The following is a 26,852-nucleotide window of genomic DNA, read 5'->3' on the forward strand; positions in this document are numbered from 1 at the left end:
AACAAAGATAACAATGTAGCACAGTGAGGAAAGGATAGTCTTGTCAGTAAATGTGCTTATGGAAAAAAAGTATGTTGATTATTTACTTCACACCATTCACAAAAGTAAGTTCTAGATGGATTGTTGATCTAAATGTGACCAAAAAATAGAGCTTATAGAGCATGTAAAAGAACACCTAGGAGAACACATTTATTATCTTGGGTAGGCTAGTATTTCTTAAACTGTACACTAAAAGCATTAACCGTAAAGAAAAAGACTGCTTAAATAGATTCTATTAAAGATAAGAATTTCTGTTGATTAAAAGACATCTTTAAAAGAATGAATGAAAAATTACTGAGTGGGAGATGATGTTTGTAATGCATGTCCCACAAAAGACTCATAGTCATAATATATAAAGAACCCCTATAAATAAAAAAGAAAACTGCCTAATAGAAAAATGGGCAAAAAATATAAACCAACTTCACCAAAGAAAATAACCTAGTGATGTATAAACACATGAAAAGTTGTTCAACCTCATTAGTCATTAGGGAAATAAAATTTAAAATCATAGTGAAACACCAGCACATAAACATTACAATGGCTAAAATGAAAAAGTCTGACAATACCAAGTGTTGGGGAGGATGCGGAGCAACCGGAACTCTCAAGCATTGCTGGTGAGAGTGTAAGTCAGTATAACCACTCTTGAAAGCTGATTGCCAATATCAACTAATGCTGAGCATATATATATGTATCCTATTATCCAATAATTTCATCCTAGATATATTCTCAGCACAGATGTGTGTATACATGAGACAAAGACATATAGAAGAACCTTCATAGAAGCATTTAATCATAATAACTTAAAACTAGAAACAATCCAAATGTTCATCAACAGTAGTTAACATGGTTTCCTAGGAGTTCCTTGGATGGGCTTAGGTGGGTGAGTGTGGGTCTTGGAGTTGAATGTGAAATTGTATGTATATCACATACATGCATAATGATGGAAAAAGATCCTTGTCTCAAAAAATAATGAGTCCTTGACTTAGAGACTTAGGTTTTTTAAAAAAATTGCTTATTTTCATTCCTTTTGATTTAAGCAACTAAGCCTTAGAATGCAATTTTAACATTTTCCCTCTATATCTAGTCTGTTTATGGGTTTCTCAAATCAACTATTTAAAAATCTCATCATTCTTTATTTTTAAGGAATTATCATCTATTTACATGAAGTATATCATGGTGAGGCCCAAAAGTTAAATCACAGGCATAAGACGTAAATATCTCTCATAGTGGTCTACTTGAGAGCTGCTTTTGATATGATGTAGAGAGAAATGAAGGGGTACTGGGTGAGTGACAAAATTACAATATTCACAGCCTGCACCAGTAGTTCTAATCAGGTGTAACTTTGCCTTCCAGGGGACACTGGCAATATTGGGATATTCTGGTTGTCACATCTGGGAGAGGGCATATAGGGAGTAGAGGCCAGGCATGCTGCTAAACATCCTACAATGCATGGGACAGCCCCACTACAAGGAATTAATCTGGCTGAAAATGTCAATAGTGCCATGGTTGAGAAAGCAGGCTCTACAGTGATGACAGCCATGTATATGGGACCTCTCCAGATCCTCTTGGCCCCACCTCTTAATCCAGTGATTGCTGTGGTACTTTGACAGCTTAGGCCTGTACATTCTGGAAGGGCCTTGGCTCACACTTATGGCATATGTCTGTAGCTTCTGGCTGTAGGGCTTCTCCGATATGGCAGTGTGGGCATCATGTAAATCCTTTCAGTCTCATTCACACATGTGCAAACCCGAAATGTAGGGGAATTAACACACTGGGTCAATGGGGCATGAGAGCTGATGAATAAATTCTTCCTTCTTTTGTCCCCTGAGAGAATAGCTATGAAAAGTATGTCACAAACTCCAAAGAATGTTCTTTATGATTGAATACCACTTTCCCTTAGTGGTGGCCAATTTAGTAACACATCATTATACTGGCTCTTCTTCCTCCCCACGTTCTTTCTCTGTGTCCTTCATTCCTCCTTTCTGGAACCACATGTCCAATAAATCAGCTGCATGCAAATCTTTGTCTCAGAGTTTTCTGGGAAACTCAGGATAAAATATCATGTACGTGGAGGTCCACAGTGAAAGATCAGACATTAATGGAAAAGAATATGAAAAGTTAAAATTTTATGGACATTAATGTTTGTTCCTTTAAAGTGAAGCATAAATATATAATAAAGGAGTAAAAAGAGGGTACCAGATTTATGGTGGTGCAAATATTGGAGAACTCAGAAAGGGCTACTTCTAAAATTATCCCATCAGTCAAAGAATTTTCTAAGGCTCTTGTGGTAAGGGCAGGGGACAACAGTGGCAGCCATATGGAAGGATAAAAAGGGAAGAAATTAAGTCAGGACTCCAAGAAATAAAGGAAAGGAAAAAGAATATCCTCTGGCTGTACTCCTTTAAATTAACCTTGTAATTTTGAAAGATTTAGACTCCTAGAATTTTAGTTAGAAGGGAACTCAGAGATGATCTTGTTAAATTCACGTTTATAGGTGAGAAAATTAGGCTGGAGAGGCTAAATGACCTTCTCAAAGCCACTGAGTTGCATTAATGGCAGAATGAGGGCCAGAACTCACTTCTGAAGTGGGGATACCCTCTAAACATGGGTTCTAAGTCATGCACCCCTATGATTCCTGACACTGACTGGAACTAGGGGTGTGACCTAGTTAGGATTCCAGAAAACCCTGCCCCTAGGTCAGCAAGGAGCCAAGATGCTAACAGGAAACAGGAGGAAATATCATCTATATTTTCTCTTGCTTGTAGAGGGTGGTTGTGTTTTTGGGATTAGCCTAGACCCAACTGAACTGTTTGCTCTTAATTATTTGAAAGTATAAATAAAGTTTGGTTAAGAGAGAAGTGATGGTGAAGTTGGTAATTCTTGTTATTCTAGGGACATTCCCAATGCTGACTTCTCAAAGTTTCTGTTAAATTGAGAAGACTTAGTTCATGGACTTGGCCAAGGCGAGTGGAAATAATGATCACATTCTATTCTGGGGCTTTTCACTGGTGTTTCCCACTAAAGCAACTTTGTTCTGTGTGATTACCAAAGATGGTATACTTGGCTTTCCCCCCTCACCTGACCCCCACTAACCCTGGGCATCCAACCACCCAGGGTGCACCTGGTAAGGATTCTACTTTTTCTGCTCCTTAGGCTGAGGTCCAAAGTCAGACATTTCATTCTAGTGAACCAGACATGGTCCCTGTCTTAATTGGCTCTTAGTCTGCTGAAGGAAAGAGACATTAAAAAGAAATCTCAATCAAGTCTGGTGATGATCAAGTCCAGAGTGCTGTGGGATCTCACCAGGTTTGAGGTCAAGAAAGCCCCCTCCCTAGGATGATGTTTAAGATTAGATATGAAGGGGAAATAGGACTGAATCAGCCAAGGATTTTGAGGTTGTGGGTGAGGAAGCAGCACATGGAAAGACTCAGAGTAGAGAGAGAACCTCAAGAAAAGTCAAACATGCCAGAGCCCAGAGAGTGGACAAACTGCTGAGGCTGGCCTGGTCATTGAGGTCATGCTGAAGAGTTCAAGCTTCTTCTTGAGGGAAGTGGATGCCAGTGAAGGGTTTTGAGCAGGTTAGAGCAGTGGTAAGATTTGTGTTTCACAAGATTTTCCCATATCCAGAGCAGAGGGAATGAACTAGACAGAAGTGAGACTGAAGGCCTCCTGCAGAATGGCAGGGCAAGAGGCATTGGTGGCTTCACTGGAATGGACAGCGGTAAACTCCATGAGGATGGGCACCTACAACAGTGCCTGGTACATAATTAGACTTGGTAAATATTTATTGAATTAATGAATGCATGCATGAATGAATTGAACAAATGTAGGCATAATGTAAAAATGTTTAGGAGGACTTGGTGAATAATCAGAATGTGGGGGGTGGGAAGGAGGGAAGAAGCAGGAAAAATGCCATAGTTCTGCTAGCAAGTAACTGCATGGATGGTAGAGGCAGGAATTGAGATGGGAAACACAGGAAGGACAGATAATGCAGAGGGGTGTGTATGCAGCTTTGAACATGACAGGTTTAGATGCTGGGAGGCAGTTGGAAATTACATCTCATGAGAGGTAGCTGTGTTGATTTGGAAACCTTCACCTACGGGTGGTAACTGAAGTCACAGGAGTACATAGCTGATCAGCCCAAAGGGAGCGTGTAGAGAGAAGAGAAGACTCTGAAAGATTTCTGGTTGGTGTGGCCCTCCTCCACCTTTCCTATAGCTGGGCTGTTTTGGCATGTGATGTCTCATCACATTCCTGAGTAGGGATTGTCATTGGATCCCTTTAAAGAGTCCCTCAACCATTGGTTACTCTCATTCAAGAAATCTCAATGAATATTTCAAGATGGGAAGGTGAAGAGAAAAGTAAATTATTATTGACAATGTTCCAGCAGCTTCACCTCGGTTCTTTTAACAAATTTATTTGACCTCCCAGTCTCTAACACATTGATTCACCTCCCCTAAGATGGTAGTCCCATCCCCGTATGCTGTCCCAAAATGCTGAGAGGTGGGACTTAGCCTGCTAGTCAGTCATTTTGGGGCTGCTTATCCTCCTCTCCTTTGGGGCTGCTTATATCCCTCTCTGTGGTTACCACAAACACCTGGCTCCTGTGACTTTTGTGTGGTGATAGAGCCATGGGAGCAGGCTTGGCTTTTTCATGATCCTTGTCTATTGCACCTTGACATTTTACACTGGGAGCAGCCATGGGGAAGCTTCGTGAGGACTGGGATCATATCTTTTCTTGTTCGCCAGTGTATTTCCAGCTTCTAGTATAGTGCCTGGCACAAAGTTGAGTAAATAAATGAATCTTTTGTCTACAATTAAAGTTTCCCCTCTAGGGAGATTTGTCAACCACTGTGGCGCCCATTAAGTGTAATTAATGGGACAGGCAGATTTCAGAAGAGGAAATGAGCCCTTCAGATAAATAGTAGGTGATGGCAATACTTTTCTTGCTCTGATGTCCTATGTAAGGCAGCTTGACCCTTTAGTCCTAACATGCTGCTATTTGTATTTCTTGGGAGACGATACCCCTCTATGCAGGGCAGGGGCTTGGAATTTCTTTTCCATCAGTGATGGATTTGCTGGTGCACACTTTTTGACCTTGCTCCCTATTCACATACATTTGTCGGCTAGATTCTAGGGCTCAGCGAGTGGACTTCAGCCATGTAGGAGAGAGGTCCAGTGGAGAGAAAACCCATGATTGCAACATCATTGTCCCAGGGCCTCTGGATTGGTCACAGGGTCATATCCCAAGGCTCAAGAATAGGGGACAAGATTTTACTTGAGCTCCTTGTGCATGGCAGCCACCTGGTAAACATGAATTCGGTATGTGAAGAGCAGTATTACTCTCCCATTGCCTTATTACTCATTTCTGCTATTGTCTCTATAGGACCTTACGGGAAAAGGGTTACCTTCTCTATATTGAATACATGTAGCACACACCACAGGACTTTGTGGCCATGGATATCTTTGTTCAGTCTGGTGGTGTTTCTTGGACATTAGTTTTTTGAAGACTAGTAAGCATTGGTCAGCACACCTAGTACTGGCCACATGGCTGCAGGCCTTGTCTTTCTGCCCAGTACAGACAAAGCTCCTGGCAGTGGAGGACCCAATTCTGGGCGAAAGAGGAGAAACTTGCCTGATAATTAATGACCCACATGTAAGTGCTCGTGCTTCCGTGCTGATATAGGGCAGTAGAACGACACATCCCAGGGAAACTTCCTTAGAAGTCCAGGTTTGTGGATTCTCTGTGTGTGGTCAAATTGGTGAAATATAGCACATTCCATCTCCCTCTTTAAGATTCCTAGTTATACACTGGCGGTACCAAAAAGTCTTAGGTAAATGGTCTATTATTTAACTTTGTTTAGTCCAGTGTTTTCATACATATTTGACTATGGAAGTCTTTTTAAAAATAACACCCATTTAAGTATCTCCTGGGAATAATACTCAGTGGAATGTGCTTTGGGAAATGTCACATGGAGGTTTTCTTTACTCTTGAGTTCATCTGTCTTCCTTTCTTATTCCACTTTCTTAGGGTGAGTATATAGGAAAGACAGACTCTCCACAGTGAGTACTGAGATATGGAAGTGAGGTTGTCCATGAGACTTACAAGGAATTCCTTCACTGGCAAATCAGGGAAATTATGGGGAGATATTCAAGTTAATGTGAAGGAGCTGTAGACAGACGTGCTTAGTAGTGTCTTGTTAAAGAATCCAAGTTTAGTATGGCATTCAAGAGAGAATTACTATTTTGTGACTTTATGGGATCTCTCATTTTTTTTTTTCTTTCTTTGAATGTTGGGAAAATAAGTGAGCAAGGGACACTGAAAGCGAAGCAAATTCACTGTTTAACTTTGAGGACACAATTTACTCAAAGAACTCTTTGGACTTTTCCCTGGTCGTCTTTGACTAGAAACACAGGGGGATGAATTCTCTGAAATTTGGATCATTTCTGGATGAGTTACATTCTTACCTTTTGGGAATTGATTACGTCTTCATTTCTACCATCACTCTATAGGTTCTGAACTTCATTTCCTTTCCTCTGCATCCGTCCATCCATCCATCCATCCATCCATCCATCCATCCATCCATTTATTTATAGTTTAAGCACTGCTATGTGCTAGGCGCTGAACACGCACAGGCAAGAGACAAGGAGTCTGCTCTCTGGTTGCTTACTGAGGCTCCTAGATATGAAATGAGATTCCAGTTTTTCTGAATTCTGATCTGCCCTGCTGGAATAACATTGTTCAGCGCGTCTCTGATGCTGTCATATTCTACTAAGAAACATTCAGGGGCTCCTTATTAGCTGTGGAATAAGGATGAGCCCCCATTCCTTACCTTTGTCAAACATCCTTTAAGGGATTCGTTGTTCAGGCCCCATTGACACCAATCTAATCTGTTTTTGTTTTTTTTTTAAGTTTATGTATTTATTTTGGGAGAGAGCAGGGGAAGGGCAGAGAGGGAGGGAGAAAGAGTAGGCCCCGCACCGTCAGTGTGGAGCCCATCATGGGGCTTGAACTCACGAACTGTGAGACCATGACCTGAGCTGAAACCAGAGTCTGATGCCTAATTGACTGAGCCACCCAAGAGCCCCTAATGTGCTTTCTCTTCTTACAATTTTGGTTAATGGGGCAACTTCAGTTCTCCTCCCCATCACACACTTTTCTTTCTGTTCTTGGAAGCAGGGCCATGTCTTACTCAACTGAGCATTCTTGACCAGTTACCTAGTGCAGGGGCTTGGATGCAGATGTTTAATTCATTCTGGAGTCACATCTTTTAGAAATACACACACGCACATATGTGTGCATATATATGTATCATATGTACGTGTAAAAATTAAAACTTGGCTAGAAAAGTTCCATTAGAAAATTAAAAATTAATTTAAATTCTGTAATTTTTCTGTCATTTTGTGTAATACATGTTCATTCCTTTTACTTACTGGAACCAAATTTTAGTTTTTGTATAGAAATTTTGATTTTATTTTGGGGTTAAGTCCTTCTCTATTTAGACATGGACTATTTAAATTCTTGAAATCACGTCATCCAATAAATAAATAAATAAATAAATAAATTCTTGAAATCACTTCAATTTTTTTAAATGTTTATTTTTGAGAGAGAGAGAGAGAGAGAGAGAGAGAGAGAGAGAGAGGGAGAAACAAAGCTCATTTGGGGGAGGGGCAGAGAGAGAGGGAGACACAGAATCCGAAGCAGGCTCCAGGCTCTGACCTGTCAGCACGGAGCCCGATGCGGCGCTCGAACCCACGGACCGCGAGATTATGACCTGAGCCGAAGTCTGCCACTTAACCGACTGAGCCACCCAGATGCCCCTCTTGAAATTACTTCAAATGATTTTATCTCCAAAAGAAAAAAATAGGAATAATTTTAGGGGCGCCTGGGTGGCTCAGTCGGTTGAGCGTCCGACTTCAGCTCAGGTCATGATCTCACGGTTTGTGAGTTTGAGCCCCGCGGTGGGCTCTGTGCTGACAGCTCAGAGCCTGGAACCTGCTTCGGAGTCTGTGTCTCCCTGTCTCTCTGCCCCTCCCCCACTCATGCTGTGTGTCTGTCTCAGAAATAAATAAACATAAAAAAACAGGGATAATTTTAGCAACCATGAAGAATCATAGTTGTATGGAAACTCTATCATTTTATTGCGTCTATCCTTTTAATGAGGAATAAGTGCAATAAAATTTTACTGACTCAGTCTCTATTATTTTGCAACTTTTGATAGTTCAGTTACCAAGGAGGCAGGAATTTTCAGTTGTTACTATGATACTTTTTAAAAGCGCAAACTTCTTAGGCACTTAGGAAGATCCACCCATGTGTAGATAGCTGATGTAATAATTACAAAGAATTCCCATCTATTAATTACAGAATATCTGGCAGTACAGTGATATATTTGGCAACACCTTGTCACTATTAATTCAAGTTAAGTAATTTTTAAAGAGAATAACTGTAAGTGAAGCTTTTATTAAATGTAATGGCTTTCTTCTTAAATAGTCTGAGTTAGTGAAATTTAACCAATTAACTCGGTTGTGCTTTGTATTCAAAGATAGTGGTTCTGCAGATGTCATCCGTGGGAGGGGATGTGATTAAAGAAGCTGGAGCCTGGTCGTCCGGACCTCTCCAAGGTGCATATAGCAGACACCTCCCTTTCCGTATGCCTCTGATTGTCAGTAATTCTAAGGAAGGCTCGTTTCCATGTAGGATGTGCCTACTTTCTACAGTTTTGTCCTCACCACACCTCATAGTTAGGGTGGGCACGACTAGGCCTTGAGTGACTGGCCCACGTCACACAGCTGGAAGGGGTCGTATTAATATTTTCACCAATGTCCTATCTCTACTCCTGGCACTCTACCATACTGTGTTTCCAATAATAGTGACTTAGGTTTGCAAAGCAGTGCAATCTGTCACTCATTCGCTCGAAACAAAAGTCACCCCCTCAAGACTGTACTAAGTGGATCTGCCTCTTGCTTTTCTTTTCCAGAGATCCCTGGCTGTGTGCTCTTCCTCCCACCTCCTTCAACTTCTACTGTTTTAGTTCACACCTAAAGGGCACTCTGAAGATGGTTGCTATACTGTGATTAGACAGTATGTTTTTTTTTTGTCCACTCTTTGCTTTTGCTGCCCTCAGCTTACTCTACCTATATGCCCAGGGCTAGACTTTAGCGAAGTAGGGAATGACCAGAGGCTTCTTATACCATAGCCTCTCCTATTTCTGCCCTCCACCTCTCTCACTGGAATCTTGTCCTTAGCCCTTCTCTCCACTCTCTGTGAAAACTTGTTCTTCAGAAAGAATCACTCATTTTTTTTTAAGGAATCATTCATTTTAATGCATAAGTCATTATTGACAAATATATACTGAATTTTATTGCTTTTAGGGAATTTGTGTTTTAATGGGATATATAAAATACATAGCCCAATATATTACCCTCTAATGGTAGAATTTAATTTTAGTGAGCAGTTGTGTCATAATTTTTGAAGCTAGGATATTCTTCTTGGCATCTTTGCAATTACAGATGTAAGTGGTTCCTGTTTCACCCACATGGAAAGTCAATCTTATCCATGTCTTGCTGTGATTTCCCTCCTTTCTAAAGAGAAAGCTAGGAGTATTGTTTGCCTGTGGGTAGAATGACTGCTTCCTCAGATCCAGTATTGGCCCTGTCTCCTTGTTTAAGTGGCACTTGCTGGTGAAAGTGCAGAGACAATGTTTGCAGCAAATCCAAGTCTCATAGTCATAAAGAAATAAAGGCTTGCCTTGTGAGCCTTTATTTTTTTCAATCAATCAACAAATATTGATCGAGTAACACTTCAGCTGTCTGCTCAAAGGCATTTTGACCTTTTTGATTTCATTTTCTTTGTGTATGAATGTGTCATGAAGCAGGGTGCTGTGTATGTAGCAGAATCTGTGACAGTGCTTAGTCCTTTTTGCAGAGGGAAGTCTGTGTGGATGGCGTGTAATCTCAACACTTAGAAAGGCTGTGGTCTCGAAAACGTAGTAGTCAAGAGCTTGGGCTCTGGACTCAGATAGTCTGGTCTTCATCTAGGCTTCAGTGTATATTGGCTCTGTGACTTGGAACAAATTACTTACCTTCTAAACCTCATTTTCCTCATCTGTACAGTGGGGATCATGTTCGTATTTGCTGAGGGAGCAGTGGTTGTGACTAAGTTTAAATGACGAATTTGAAGAACTTTGTACTGTGCCTGCTACCATTAAATGCTGAATAATGGCTAGCCATGATCCCTAGATTTTTCTGGGTCTCCTTGTATGTTCACTTCTACAATCCAAAGAATTGTACAGAAGCTTCTATAGGACTCTGTAGAAGCTTTTAAACTGGACTGCCTCAAAGTTTTTGCAGTTGAATTGTTCCAAGAAGGGCTGCAAAGAAAGCAAACTTGAACCCTAGTTTCTTGCCTGCTTGCCTTGCAGGCCATGTCTTTATCTGTGTTCTTTTTTTTTTTTTTTTTTTAATTTAAGTTTATTTTTGAGAGAGACAGAGACAGCATGAGTGGGGGAGGGGCAGAGAGAGAAGGAGACAGAATCTGAAGCAGGCTCCAGGCTCTGAGCTGTCAGCACAGAACCCGACATAGGGCTCAAATACATGAACCCATGAGATCATGACCTGAGCCAAAACCAAGAGTCAGACGCTTAACCGGCTGAGCCACCCAGGCACCCCTATATGTGTTCTTTGTATAGCTACTCTGACAAACAGATTGACAGAGGGCCAACTGTGCCATACTTTCCTTTCGAGTTGTAGAGAATACTCAGGAGTCACATCAGACTGCCTTGCAACCTGTCCCAAATATAATTCAAATATTGAAATGATTATCTGGATGTGTGCATTCCAGGAACTGTTAGAGGAGAGAAACATCACCAGGAAACACTTGATTTTTCCTTCAATCTTAGACTCCCGTGAAAGTTACAAGGCGTGGTAAATCTACAGGTTAATCACTTGGGGTCCAGTATAAGGCCTTCCTGACTTTCTTTGTGTTCTGGTCAGGTAAGCAGGTATGCATGTTCAGAGCCAATTCAAGTGCCCCTAGAATGCCACTGACCAATGGCCATCCTTATTTTTGAAAGTCACCAGATAAGGCAGTTTCTCAAACAACTTCAGCAAGGCATTCCAGAAATGCTTGATCTCATACTTCTCTGCACTATGATAAATAAATACAATTTTGATTTCATGTTAGAGTAATTAATCTGAACTTCTTCTGGAATGTAAAATGGAATAATGTTCTATAGCTCTTTGAACATTAGATTGGAAATAAAATGCCCTAAACATTTTGCTTAATTAAATCCTAAAGAGGTGGTACAAACTTTTCATGATTAATAGAAGCATGCATATTTTGACTGATGCATATTTATATGATATTATCATATGAAAATTTTATCATGTTATACAAACTGTTCGCCTCGGGAATGTGACTTAATGCTATAAATATTTTGCATTTGTTGTTGCATTGTTCATTATGAAAAGTACACAGGCTAATGGCTATAAGGAAAGATCTGTTATGCCAGTCTTCTTTGAGGTAATCTCAAGTCTCTAATGGCACAGACGTTAGCCTAAATATAAGATAGGAAGTCAGGTTCTCCCTAGTTTGAAGAAATATTAAAAAAAATGTTTTTTGGTAGCAGATCAAATTAGAAAAGCTAAAATGCTAGGGCCTTCTATTTTGCCAGTGTAAAGCTTGCACATAATTACCAGGTTTCAGATTTTTTAAATGTGGTTGTTGAAATGAACATATCCCTTTGGTTTTAAGCACTTAAGAAAAGCCCTGTTTTCTAGAGGTGCAGTCATACAAATTTAGGACGGGGCACCATCTCATGTCTAGGGGCAGACTTTTGAGCTATGTTTTAGCTGAAAAATTAACTTAGATAATTACAGTTCTTAGTTTCTTAAATATGATGTTAATAAAGATGGCTTTTATAAGACCAGAGTACCTGAGATCTCTGAAAATCTTGTCTCATCTTTGGAGCACTTGTATTGGTAGCAGTTTGATGACAGAAAAGGAGAAATCCAATGGAATTTTTCCAAAGTGTTTGCCTCTATGAAATGGAATTTTATGAGAAGCGGATGGGAATACTGAATTATTTAACAAGACAGATGCTAGCCACCATTCTAAGAGTTTTCCAACTGCCACATAGAAAACAAAAGTGCACAATTTCTTTTGTCTCATCTTCCCATATTGTTACTTTGTAGTATAAATGATTTATAAAAATCATCTCCCTTAACATTCTACTTTTTGTTTATGTGTTAGGTCTAGTGTAAGAAAGTGTCTGTGCCTCCTCTTAGAAAATTGACAAGTGGGGCTGCCTGGCTGGGATGGAGGGGGTGGAAGGAAGCCCCAGAGAGACTGTGAGCTGCCCTTTCCCCAGCCACCTTGTTGCACCCCAGCTCGTGGAGGCCCTTTGCCCACCTTGTTACCGCTTTGTTCTCTACCGTTTTTCATCTCAGTTTTAGTCCATTATAGTGGGCTACTTTATTTTATTCATATCCATTAAAGATCTAGGAGGAAAAATTTGAGGTTTTGTTTCCCAAACCAGACTGTTTAAAGGAAGGAACCTCAAGGGGAAGCTGATGGTTGTTCTAAAACAGGTCCTTGGGAAGTGGGGTCTCCTTTTTGAACTCTGAGGCCAAATAATTTCCCCCATAAAATGCTTTTTTCCTTACAGATTTCACCAGAATCAAACTTACTGCCAATGGATCACTTGGGAGAGTTCTGCTATATCATCTTCTTTTTTAGGACTTTAAGATTTTAAAGCAGCTAATCAAGAAGAATAGAAACTCGCAGTTCAACTTAGTTTAGTAATGACAGATAATTGTTTTTAAAATGTACTATTTCTAATCTAATTTAAAAAATCTCCTTCATACTCTGAGATAAATTGTTCAGTTCAGTTTTTGTGTCTATGACATTTCATGTCTATAGACATTTCATGTAAAATGTCTGTATGTAAACAGATACCATATTAGAAACCATATAAAATATAAACAAAGCTTTCTTGAATAGAACAAATTGTTAAATGCAGTAATTGTATGACATTTGAATTCATGTTATGTCTCCATTTAAAGAAAGTTATGTTATCAAAAATGTTTGGCTCATATCAAAGGTCATTTTTACACTGTCTTATTTGATAACTAACAATAGATCACGTTCTGTAATTTGTGGGGAAAAAAGTGGTCATTAAAATGACAATATTTATTCCATTAAGGTAAATAAAATGCTGCGCATAGTTCTGAGTGATGATACTCAGGGGGAAAAGAGCCGTATCACTGCACTACAAATTAGTTTGCTTCTAATTTTGCAGGCTGATGACCACACTGCCTCAAACCAAATCTTTTCCCTGGAAATGGAATGATTGCATGACAGACTCTATGAACCATGAATATGTCAACAACTCATGGACCAGGCCTTGCTTAGCAATTAGTCTTTGGGGGATTTTATTCAGAAATCAGACAACCCTATACCAGAGCTTGTTGGGGATTTTGTGATTACCATTCATGTCGGGAGCATGAGTCTGGGATAGTAAAAAAAAAAAAAAAAAAAAAAAAAAAAAAAAATCCGTAAAGGAAGAAAAAATGTGGCTAACAGTGGCAGTCAGTCATATGTACACACATTGTCAATGGGGAGGAGGCAGCAAGAAAATATTTCTTAGACTTCTTTTTTTTCTTATTATTATTTTTAATATTTATTTTTGGGAGAGAGACAGAGTGTGAGCAGGGGAGGGACAGAGAGAGGGAGACACAGACTCCAAAGCAGGCTCCAGGCTCTGAGCTGTCAGCACAGAGTCTGACACAGAGCTCAAACGCATGAACCATGAGATCGTGACCTGAGCCAAAGTCGGACGCTCAACCCACTGAGCCACCCAGGCGCCCCAAAAATATTTCTTAGACTTCTAATTAAAGTCTCCTTTTATTCCCCCCAAACAGGCCAGTATTTCTCAGACTTCAGTCATTTGAATATCACCATCACGTTTTTGTTGTAACTCTTATCACCTGCATTATGATTTACTCAATGCATTTTATTAACTGACTCACTTTTTAAAAAGCCTGTCTTTGTTTTGAGCAGTCATATTGGTGATAGCATGGGCTTGTCTTGCTAGTTAAATTTGTTTTCTTCTCTCACAAAGGAAAAGATACACAGTATTTTAATTGTTGAAAATATTTGCATACCACTTACCATCATTCTGAGCATCTCTATGACACGGGTGGCAGGGCCCACAGGAGCTGCAAGGACCACCAGTCTAGCTGAGAATCATCTTTGTGGCTGTGTGACCTCAGGTCTCATGGCTGACACCTCCATTACCATCCCTTCTTCCCAGGACACGAGCTACATCACATGGAAAGAATTTAAATCAGGCCTGTGCCTCCCTGAGGACACCCATGCAGGAAGGTTTTGTTGTAGGAGACTGCTGAGTGAGCCAGGCTAGTGTCTTTTCATCAGCAGAATCTGGCCACTCACCTCCTTCCTTTTTTGACTAGCCACATCACTTGGGAATCATTATATCGCAAGGGTAAATAACACCCTATATCATGTAACAGTAATAAGGAACATGCCAAGATTGAGCCTGTTCCTGACTATCAAGGTTCACACTGGGGCCTCACATCTGTAGGTTAGCACTGGCTGTCCCACCTAGTGTGGATCCTGTAGGCTTTCAGCAGTACCTTTGAAGAAACGGGTCATTTTACAAGCTTCATTAGTACCGAGCCTGCTTTAACCGGGTAGAACATGCATTTTTAGCAGGCTAAGACGTCCTAGGAACCCTCCTTGCTGTGCATTCATGCTCTGTGCTCTGGATGTTAAGTAAATGATTAAATGGTGTCTTTTGGAAACTTAGGAGCCAACCCCCCCCCCCCCAAAAAAAAAGCAAGCACTGAGTCCTCCTATCAAGAGCTGGCTATCCTACCTTTGAGGTCAGAGCGTGGTGAGGCGTAGAAGTTAAAATTAGACTTCAAGTAGCTCTGTCAGGTTGAGGGTGTGTCTAAGTTTGAAGGGATGTTTGCTTCTGATATGAACATTTTTCTTATACTTTTATTATAGAAGATGATGTGTCAAATGTACAAATAATGTGTGCCTGGTGCCAGAAAGTGGGAATCAAGCGCTATTCCCTGAGTATGGGAAGTGAGGTGAAAAGCTTCTGCAGCGAGAAGTGCTTTGCGGCCTGCCGACGAGCCTACTTCAAGAGAAATAAGGTAAGAGCACGTAGAGAGAGGCGGCTCTGCAGGCCTCGCCAGCCCACGTGCGCATGTGCCTCTTAGCTTCTAGCTGAAAACACTGTGCACATTTTTCTTTTATTTTTTCTGTTTTGTCTGTTCTCCTTTTCTGCCATACTTAACCTTTTGGAATAAGGAATCAACCCCCTTCCAACGTGTAACCTGTTCTTCAGTTCCTCTGCTTTGATGTTTGAATTCTGAGAGGGTGACTGAGAATCTGATGAGGAGGGACACGGTGATCACAGCTGCCATCCTAAGTGACAGTGTCTCTCCAGCAGTAGAATCTATAGACTAGAGTCCATGAAAGATAAGTGGTAGCGATTCCTTATAAAGGCTGAGAAACTAGCCACAGAAGTGTGGCCAGAAAGCTTTAGTCCACACAGTTTAATATTTGTACCCAATGGTAATATTGCTCTGGCTCTTTCTAAAACCTGATTCGCAAATTCTAATCAAGAAAAACGTCAAGTCTCTCTTGACACCTTATATTCAAGTTGATTGATATTGAGAAAAGTGAAATAGTGAATACCTGAACCAGCATTGCTCACACAGCCAAGCATTTCTGAGCAGCGTGGTGGGTGAACACAGGAACAGCCGTAGTTACCGGTTTTTGTTTTGTTTTGTTTTAAGACATCTTAGATCTGAAAATATCCTTAAAGAATAGTATTAGCCACCATTGATGAGAAGTGGACTGCATGTTTTTACAATCTCACACACACATACACACACAGCTCGTTTCTTAATCTTTAAAGAACCGCTGTAGCATTTTGCCACCAATTACTGAAGTCAATTGCTAGTTCTTGATTATTTTTCATTGATCTGTAAAGCTACCTTAATTCATAAAATTGTCCACTTTTTTCTAAGTATTTCCATTTCCATAATACAAGATCACGATCTGTCTTTTCTTGAAGCAAACAATTATTATTTTTTTTAAGTCTGATATTTGCAATCCTGAAATGCTAATCTTGGGTTCACTGCATTGCAAGAAGCACCGTTGCAGCAAATTATCTCCTGCAAATTTGGGTCACATCATTCTGCCAAAAAACATAATGCTGAAAGAATTAGGCTGCAGGATTCAGCGGGGTGGAATTTTAGTAGCAGTCTCTAAGAATTAGGCTCATAATCTTCACTGGAACAGGGAGGCAAGTAAGGAAATTGTTTGGAATTCTTTTGGGACAGTCAACAGTCGAGTTCATTTTCCCTTGGGAGGGGCCAGTGAGACTCCAGAGGAGGGTGGCTAGAGCCTTGCATGAGACACGTTTTGTTTTAATATAGGAGGATTAAAATGATCTCTGAGACCCTGGGGCTCCTGTTCTGAGCGCTGAGCACTGGGGTAACAATCACAGGAGTGGACCCAGTGCTTTCATCTTCAAAGCCCTACTTACCACAACAAAATACTTTGCACTCCATCCCAGAAGATGGCTGGAGAACAGGATTTTTTGTCTTTCTATGATTCTGAAGGATTATGGGTCTGGATCTTGATGGACCGCCTGTAGCGAACAAAATCAAGCAAGATGAATTTGTCACAATTCTGGCGATACATGTTATATTTTGCAAAGCTGTTTTGCTTTAGTAAGCCTTTAAAATAGCCCAGAATACCAAATTTGTACATATAATACCACATGTAAAAATTTATATTATTAAAAAATAACATGTAATATTACATCGTTATAAAGTTTAAGGTCAAACTGAATTTAAACTTCCATAGCATACTGTTTTAAAAATATGGATAACTGGGAGCCGAGATAAGAATTAGTATTTGGAATACTTACAGCAGGTGAAATCAGCAGGGGGAGGGGGACCCTTACCTTTCACTTCCTGCAGGGAGTTATTGGGGTAGGTCTTTGAACATTCTGCAAAAGCTGGGAGTCACAGTGGCTTGAAGTTTAGCCAGTGACTTTGACAGCTGATCCCAGCAGCCCATTAGTGTATATACAATACCTGTCTTCTCTGTGATCTTCGTGCTTATTTATATATTCCAAAGCTCTGCCACCCTATACCTTCTCATTTTTCAAATAGGGGAATAGACTGGTCACATTGCTTGCTGGATTCCTTTTTTTTTTTTTTTTTTTAATTTTAAGAGTGTTATCTCTGCAACAATATCCTATTGTATTACAATAAACATGTACAGCTGCTGCATTTCTGTTAACTGATAGGATTTTGTGGTCATTTCATTTAGGGCTTGGGTTTCCTAATGGATTGTATTCGATACCAGTCTCCATCCTGCCATTTCTAAGAACTGCTGTAATAAGCCCCAGGGTGTTCCTCACTGAAGAAAATAGCAAATAGCTACTTCTTTTCTTGTGTCATTTAACAGAGTCTTTAGTCCTCATTATTAAAATTGTGGACTTTCTTAATCTTAGAAAAATGGCAAAATTCTTCCCATTCTGACATAGAAGATTTTCTGGCTGACTTCTACACTAAATTTTAAATATTCAGAAGTGGATGGAAAGTAGTGTGAATAATATGTGTGTAGAAGAGAAATTTGCCTTAGATATAATGTAGGTTTAAAAAAACATGTAAAGTTAACTATGCTGTAAATTATGCTTTATAATGACATCCCGCTTCTTGGTGGATAGCATGCTGGGATCTAAAAATGGCCTCTAAGTTGAACCCAAATTGCATGCATAACTTTACAAAGAAAAATCCTAGTAGAAAAGGTAGCTAATTAGGAGCAGTATTCAGCTGACCTCTGTTTTGTGTCTGAGCAGCACCTGCATTTGTGAATGTAAATTGGACAGCTGTGCCTGTGGCTCCCCTGCTCTCCTCTTCACAAATGCTTGGGTATGGAGGCAGGAATTGATTCGCTGCTAAAAACAAGCACAAAAATAGCCCAACTCTCAAAATGAAGGCCCACTGAAAATTGGCTCTTTAAATTTCATTTGCTCCTCCACCCTTCCTTTCTCTTTGGGTCTCTACGTCTTTTTGATGGAGTAGGTTAAGAATGTCACATCTGTCTCTCACAAAACTCTGGCCCTAGAAAGGAAGGTGGGGTAGACTGAAGCCAAGTTAACCCTTTGTGGCACGTAGTTTATATTTTCAAACCGAACTTAAAATTTTATTTGAAGAGTTGTTTGGATTGCCACACTTATGTAGGCTTTCTTCGAAATGTTTCTGTTTAAGAGGGGATTGTGAGTCACAGCTGTGTTCGTTTAAGGAGCCTGACTACTAGCTTATACATTCCAGGGTGTTGGCTCTAAGAAGTGATAGTGTTAATCCATAATTATATTTTGTAGAATCCTTATCCCCAACAGTCTCAATTGCTGGCTCAAAAGGGTTTGAAACAGTGGGTAAGAAAAATACCTTTGTAGTCTATGGGCATTGGCTGAACAATGGTATGTCAATCTCATTACTTGATGCACTGGAGACTTTTCAGGGAACTAAGAGCTTGCTCTTTACCCAGCCCCTTTTTGAGGCCACGAGTAGAGAAGGACTTGAGAACATTTCTAGCCTAGTGATTCTCCCAGGAGTTGGAAAGTTGCAGAGGTGTCTTAGTAGTTTTGCAAGGGATGCTGAAGGGTTTTGTCTAGCAAATGCCAGTTTTACTTTGCACAATAACGGACATTTAAAAATATTCTTTCCTAAGGGAGTAATGCCTTATAATCATGATCCCTTTAAAAACGAGAATAACAAACAAGACCACAAATATAGTCATTTTCAAATAGCCCGTGTTTGGTCTTTTTCCTTCTGCTTGGGAAATATCTTACTGTCTAAACTAATGTCCATTAGGAGATAAATCAAGCAGGAGATAAAAACTCAAGACAAATGGCCAATGCGGGCAGTGTAAATGATTATTTTCTTTCTTTGTTAAGATCCGAAATTTATAGTGTTCTTTATGGATTCCTGACATTGATACTTTAGTAACAGGCACAATTTGCTAAAAACACCAAAGTTTTGCCTCCTTGTTCTAGTTTTTCCATAATTTGAAACAAGAATAGATGGAAATACTTCTTCAATATCATAACGTTGCTATTCCCCAACAGACTTCAGTGGGAAGAAAGCTGTGTAGATAAGAGATAATAAGGATGCATTAAAAGTAAAAAGATTATATAGACAGAAACATTTTGCAAATGATGTCATTAAATTGCTAACAATCATGATAATAATAAACATTTAATGAGGGGAATATTGCATAATAAAGCATTTACTTCACTTTCAAATGATTTCCCCGAATTCACAGCAATCTCTTCTTAGAAGAGATCTCTTTTGGAAAACCCATCACTAATTAGCATGTACCATCATATTATTTGAAGTTACATTTTATTTAGACTACAATAATTCCCCTACCCCCAGGAGGAATACCTTCCCAGACCCCCAGTGGATGATTGAAACCATGGATAGTACCAAACCCTATATGTACTATGGTTTTACCTATACATACATACCTGTGGTAAAGTTTAATTTATAAATTAGACACAGTAAGAGATTAACAATAATAACTAGTAATGAAATAGAACAGTTATAACAACATACTGTAATAAAACTTTTGTGAATGTGGATTCACTCTCAAAATATCTCTACTGTACTGACCTTTCTTCTGGTGATGCTGTGAGACGTAGGCATTGTCATGTAGCATTAGGGTCCTACTGGTCTTCTGATGATAAATCAGGAAGATCATCTGCTTCCAGACCACAGTGTGCTATGAATAACTGAAACTATGGAAAGTGAACCATAGATAAGGGAGACTGCTGTATTGGTATTTTTATTAAACATAAAGATATCTTGGAAAAGATTCTGTTTCAGACTTAATTATCGAACCTACTAGTGCAGAAGAAATGTGGAACAGTTGCCCTGACCATCTACTGATTAACCTGTCTCCTTTGTTCCCTTTAAGCACCAGCAGGATTTAATTTGCAAAATGGCTATCATTCATGAGGGTTTGGGGAAGGACATTAAGAAATTATTTGTAATTAATGTTCTCTGACTGCCTGAAGCTCAGGCCACAGACGTGCTTTTGTCAGGTGCTTGCGAATATTCTTGATCGACAAGTAAATGTGCCAAAGGAGGACCAGGGTTTTTTCTTACAGATTCACCTTGTTTTTAGGGGAGCCAGTGAACCTTTGGAATGATTGCTTTGGTTCTGCCGTGTCTGCTGGAACTGTGCCACAATCCTGTTGTCCACTGCCTGCATGTAGAGTGGCCGCCTACTGCATGTAGAGTAGGACTTTGGTCTGCAGGCCAGTGGCTGAGTTCCCCTTTCAGTCATGGCAAACAGGGGTGTACCTCAGAAAGCTCTAGGCAAAGAACAACAAACCCAACTGTTTTCTTGTTCTCTGGTATTTTGAAATATGGAATGGAATATTGATGAGCTGCTATAAGTGAGAACCTGTGAAAAGGGCATAACAGAGGAGGGGGAAGGTGTTGGCCCTTTGGGGTCCCAGCAGGAGCATTCTGGCCAGCCAAGTTAGACGTAGGTCAAAGTACAGTGAAGCCTGGGCTCTTAGAAGAAAGCCAGAAACGGGTCCAGGGCAGAGCTTCTGCAGGCTGGGTGGGACACAGTGCCCTAGGAAGCCATCAGAAGCCTTGGGGGAGAGGCGTGTGATCTTCATGTTTATCAGAACACTTGAACACCCCTTGAGAAATGCTGGTTTAAGGGATACCTGGAACACAAACAGAATGGGGCAAGTGAATTTCTACTGAAAGGAATAGCACTCTGTTCTAGTTTTTAATGGGCTACATTTTGGAGGTTGTGGGGAAAACAGAGGAATAGTTCTGATCTATTATCCAGAATGGATGTCAACTTCTGAATAACATTAGATATTGTAGACTAAATATGAAGAGATGATTAAAACTCCAAATAGCTTCAAGCCCCAATCTTTGTTCAACATTTGGTTTCAATGAACAGAAGGAAGAAGGGGGGGGGGCGTTATAGATCTGAATCTGATCACCCAGGGATCAATACATAGGGCTATTGACATATGCTTGAATGTTGATTTTCAGACACAGTCACTGTCTCGCCAACCTTCTAGTGATAGCTAAAGCTATACACTTAAATCAAGTTTTTCTCATCTGAACCACCGGTAATTATCCAATCCATCTCAAAGGCATGCTCTCTTTTAACATTAACCACAGTGTCAGATTGCATCAGCTACATTGTGTTCTGGTGACTGCGGCTGCAGAGTGATGAATGCGTGTGCTTTGAGTTCATAGTCCGGCTGTCTGGTTGGACAGTGGGCAGTTCAGGAAACAAATGATCGGGAAGAGTTCTAGTTATTTGGGACATGCTTTCTCCTTATCGATCCAGTCACTTGTATTGCCAACTTTCTCACCTTGCTGCTAGCTGTGTTCAGGTTTATCAGAGAACAGGCATTTAAAGAATTATCTAATGGGTCATTTTGATATGCTTCTCCCATTGTAAGCTACATCCAGCACTCTTTGTGCCAGATTTTAAAATGCAGGTGTCCTGAGACCTTATTAATAAAGACCACAGGAGGGAGAAGTTTCTAAGAGTTCTTAGTGCACTATCCAGAGAAACCAAGAAAGAATGATTATGCATTTCCTAGGATTGTAGTTATGCTGTTAATTCAGATGCTTTGTTAAAAATGTTAACTATCCATTGGGGCACCTGGGTGGCTCAGTTGGTTGTGTACAACTCTTGATCTCAGTCTTGATCAGAGTCATGAGTTTGGGCCCCACGTTGGACTCCACACTAGGTGAAAAGCCTACTTAAAAAAAAAGACAAAAAACCGTGGGGCGCCTGGGTGGCTCGGTCAGTCGAGCGTCTGACTTTGGCTCAGGTCATGATCTTGCGGTTTGTGAGTTTGAGCCCTGCGTCGGGCTCTGTGCTGACAGCTCAGAGCCTGGAGCCTGCTTCGGATTCTGTGTCTCCCTCTCCCTGCCCCTTCGCCGCTCATGCTCTGTCTCCCTCTGTCTCTCAAAAATGAATAAACATTAAAAAAAAAATGTTAAGGTAGTACCTTGAATTCAGGATTTTTCTCATACGCTTTTGCAAAGTCTGGTCACAAAACCTAGTACACTCAAGACGGCCATATGCAGGAGATGCAGGCTGTTGTTATTTTTATTTCTCTCCTGTCTTGGTACCTCTGGATAGCTTCTGTACGCATAAGCAAAAGTGTGAACTGGGCAAGCCATGTGTAATTATCTGTTCCTTGAGCTCTTTGTTCATTCTATCACAGATTAGAATGGAATAAAGAAAAGCTTGTTGTAGATGGCCGGTTAATTTCTGCCCCAGCAGTTCAGGCAGAGAATTGGAAATTCCCTACGTTACAATCCACTCTTAGGGCGGCCATGCACACAGCAGAATCTAATGTCTACTGACAGACTGCCTTCAGAGGTTACAAACGTCAATCTATTGCATTCTCCGTAAATGCAGGCCATGGGCCAGCGCTGGGCACTACTACAAGCACAAGAAGGCAGATCAATGGTTTAATGAATCCATAAAAGATGCTTGAACTCTGCTGCAATTTACTAAACACTCTGGTTAAATGAAACTCCTGTAGTCTTTAACAAAGAAAGAGATAATCAATGGCTGGGGATGGAAGCCAATGTCCAGTAATCACAACCTCCCAGAATTTGTGCTGTTGTTTCACTGCTACCAGAGGGTTAGCCAGATCCAGGCTCTAAGGCTTACTGCTTATATATTAATATTTTCCTTAATGTTTGAGCTGCATTTAACTCAGATGATATAATTGTAGAGTGCTTCTTCTGTAAGGACTATTTTTTTTTAATGTTTATTTATTTTTGAGAGAGAAGGAGAGAGAGACAGAGTGTGACCAAGGGAGGGAGGGCAGAGAGAGGAAGACACAGAATCCGAAGCAGGCTCCAGGCTCCGAGCTGTCAGCAGAGAGCCCGATGCGGGGCTCAAACTCACAAACCATGAGATCATGACCTGAGCTGAAGTCGGACGCTTAACCGACTGAGCCACTCAGGCACCCCTGTAAGGACTATTTTTAAAACCTATGGAATATTATTTAAATGACATTTTTTTAAGTAATAAGATTAAGCTCCAGAATTATATTATTCTAACATGTAGTGTCTTTGTAAGGTATCCCCATGATGAAAAGTAAATAGGGGAATAAAATCCATTCATGATTAAGTCCTCAGAATGTCAAATTACATAGCGTTGGAGAGCCCTGATTAATCCTTCCATGGTAAAATATTCCTCATTAGTTTGCTATGGCTAAGGGTTAACCACTCCTATTATAAATTCAGACATTAATGTATTTTCTGCTTAATTCATCTTCTAATAGAAGAAAATATAGTTAGTAGATAGGAATTTTTTACTTCGAAATGTGCCTTGGAAACATTACACTGATTTATGAGAGGGCTTTGGAGGCATGTAGGAGAACTCCTTCATAAATATGTTCAAATGAATTTAAAAGTATTTAACTACGTTTGATTGTAGAAAAACAACTGCTTTGACTTTGAAATGATTATTTTTTTTCCCATAGAGATAGTAGAATTTATGACATAAATCAAAGATTTGCATCTGCTTTTTGTCATACAAATTTAAGCTTTCTTATTGTTTTACTTTCTTGATTAGCTAATTAGCATTATGAGAACTGGATACTACCCCACTAAGTGTATTTTGGGGATTCCGCGGGTAATAGGAATTTTGAGGTGTGACCATTGCCAGCCAGCTTCACAGGCCATTTGCCAAACATTCTAGGATCAAGTGGTGATTTCTACATGGATCCAAATAAGTGATATATTATCTTATAATCTGTTTTGATAGAATAAATTAATATTATCTTAAATAAGATGAGCAGTTCTAAGACTGCACGTCTAATTCTTTGTTATAAGACCAATCTTTGAAGGCCCTGATACTTTCTGTGATCATCTGTAGGATTAAATTTTTTATAAGTTGGAGAAATTTAAATTGTTGCTGTCAAAGGACTTAAGGACAGAGACCCAGGGGTAGGTAAGATAAAGCTGGGCAAATAGACATTTGTGACAACACAGAAGGGCCTAGAGGGTATTATGCCGAGTGAAACAAGTCAGACAGAGAAAGACAAATACCATATGATTTCATTTATCTGTGGAATCTAAAAAACAAATGAATAAACAAACAAAAAGCGGAATCTGGCCTATACATGCAGAGAACAAACTGATGGTTTCCAGAGGGGAGAGGGGTTGAGGGATGGGCAAAATGGGTGAAGGGGAGTGGGAGATACAGTCTTCCAGTTACAGATTGGATAAGAGGTACAGCATAGGGAATATAGTCAATAGTATTGTAATAGTGCTGTATGGTGAGAGATGGTAGCTGCACTTGTGGTGAGCATAAAGGTGTAAACTTGCGGAATCCCTGTGTTGTACGTCCGATAAAGGTATAGATATAGACTTGTAGAATTGCTGCCCAAGCTAACATTGTGTGTCAACTATACTTAAAAGAAATACTCAAAACTAACATTGTGTGTCAACTATACTTAGAAAAAAATACAGAGAACAAACTGGTGATGGATGGTGGGGGGGGGGCCGGTAGGGATAGGCAAAATAGGTGAAGGGGATTAAGAAGTAGAAACTTCCAGTTATACAATTAAGTCACAGGGATGTAAATTATAGCATAGAGAATGTATCAATAATATTGTAATAACTTTGTATGGTGACAGGTGGTAACTAGACTTATGGTGATCATCGCATAATGTATATAAATGTTGAATCTCTATGTTGGACACCTGAAATATAATATTGTGTGTCAAGTATATTTTAATTTAAAAAAAGAAAAAAGGTAGGGGGGAAGGTGGGCAAATACTTAAAGACAAGAGGGATTTGCCTAGCAGGAGACAAGTGCCTCTGTGTTGCTTTTTTTGTTTGCTTTTAGCCAATATTAAAAAAAAAATTGTTATTTATTCATCCACTTATTTTATTTTTATTTATTTTTATTTTATTTTAATTTTTTAAAATTTATTTCTGAGACAGAGAGGGACAGAGCATGAGTGGGGGAGGGGCAGAGAGCGAGGGAGACACAGAATCAGAAGCAGACTCCGGGCTCTGGGCTGTCAGCACAGAGCCCAACGTGGGTCTCAAGCTCACAAACTGTGAGATCATGACCTGAGCCGAAGTTGGTCGCTCAACCGACTGAGCCACCCAGGCGCCCCAATCCATCCACTTATTTAAAAAAAAAAAAAAAGATATACTGAGTCTCTATAATGTGCTAGGCACTCTTTTGGGTTTGGTGGATACATTATTAAACAAGAGAAAAGTCCTTGCCTTAAAGGAACTTACATTCTGTTCTCTAAGGGAGATAGATAATATACCAGTTAAGAATATGTATGTCTGTAACAGAATTTCGGGTGGTGAGTGACAAACGCTATGAAGAAAAAGCAGGGTGAGGAGATGGATAGTGACGGGGTGCTGTTTTACATCTAGTGGTTACAGAAGACATCCTTGAGGAGGTGATGTGTGGGTAGGGACAGAATGGAGTGATAGGGCTGTCACGAGAAGAGCTTGACGCAGAGAGTTTTGGAGAGGAGGGGGAGCAAGTGAAAGGAAGGGAACAGGCTTGGTGTTTTTGAACAGCAGCAAGAAGGCCATATTGTCTAGAGTTGAACGGTCAAGGTGGTTAGGGGCCAGATCATGTAGGGCGCAGAGGTACTAGTTTGGATTTTATTCTAAGTTTGATAGCAGCTGTTGGAAGGTGTTGAGCAGGATGTGTGACATGATCTAATCTTCACTGTTGATTGGATCTCTGTTAAGGAAGTAATACATTTAAGATTCTGGATGTAGAGAGGATTTGGAGAGTAGGAAAGCAATAGCATTCCCATGAAGCTGGGTGTGTCTGGCAACAGAAAACTAGAAGTGTCATATTCACTGAATTATTCACTAGGAGTTATGAAACATTTCCCAGTAGCAAAAAGTGTGTTGAACCAGTTTAGGGCTTTCTTTCTGTCTTTTTTTTTTTTTTTTTTTTGGAAGTGTAGGAAGAAATGAATCAAGGATGGATATTGTTGGTTAAATGTTCTGACACAGAGACTTTTTTTCTATAGAGTAGAAACCAAGGCTTGGTCTGGGAGACAGACCTATGGCATCCACAGGTATCCACACCCTCATTAGAAGCAGTGTGAGGAAGGGGGGCCTGGGCGGTTCAGTTGGTTAAGCGTCTGACTCTCGGTTTCGGCTCAGGTCATGATCATGGCTTCATAGGTTCGAGCCCCTAGCACAGAGTCTGCTTGGGATTCTCTCTCTCCCTCTCTTGCTGCCCCTCCCCCATGCGTGCTGGCTCTGTCTCTCTCAAAATAAATAAACTTAAAAAAAAAAAGTAGTAGTGTGAAGGAAAGGCGATGGTAACTTTGAAGGGACCATCTTTGGGTAAAGGAAGTGTTTTGAAGTGTTTTATTCTAAGGGTAGACCTAATTTGGTGATACTTATAGGATGTACCAGGATTATTAGTGCAAGTAACAGAGGACCCAGCTCAAACTGGTTGAGATAATAAAAGACATCTTTTATCTGGTGGAATTCAAATCAGATGCCTCAGATAGGTTGATCCTGTAGTGCAGGATCATTCATTTCTTTCTGTCTTTGTACTTTTGTATATGGAGTGTTGGCTATCCTCCGAGGCAAGCTCCCCAGAGGTCATGGAATGGCTGCCAGCAGCAATCCGGCCTATATTGTTTCCTTTTTCATATCCAGTCGAAGACAGAGTGCCTGTGTGT

General features: G+C 40.2%; 1 protein-coding gene across 1 annotated transcript in view; it reads left to right on the forward strand.

The window, feature by feature from the left end:
- SOBP (sine oculis binding protein homolog) overlaps nt 1-26,852 on the forward strand; it is a 167,756-nt gene that overhangs the window by 27,286 nt on the left and 113,618 nt on the right. The window contains exon 4 of the mRNA XM_040474617.1: nt 15,071-15,222. Coding sequence (XP_040330551.1) covers nt 15,071-15,222 — 152 coding nt within the window. The remainder of the gene's footprint in view (nt 1-15,070; nt 15,223-26,852) is intronic.

This window comes from Herpailurus yagouaroundi, unplaced genomic scaffold, assembly GCF_014898765.1.
Source record: "Herpailurus yagouaroundi ecotype Mexico unplaced genomic scaffold, PumYag 139, whole genome shotgun sequence".
NCBI classification, from domain to species: Eukaryota; Metazoa; Chordata; class Mammalia; order Carnivora; family Felidae; genus Herpailurus; species Herpailurus yagouaroundi.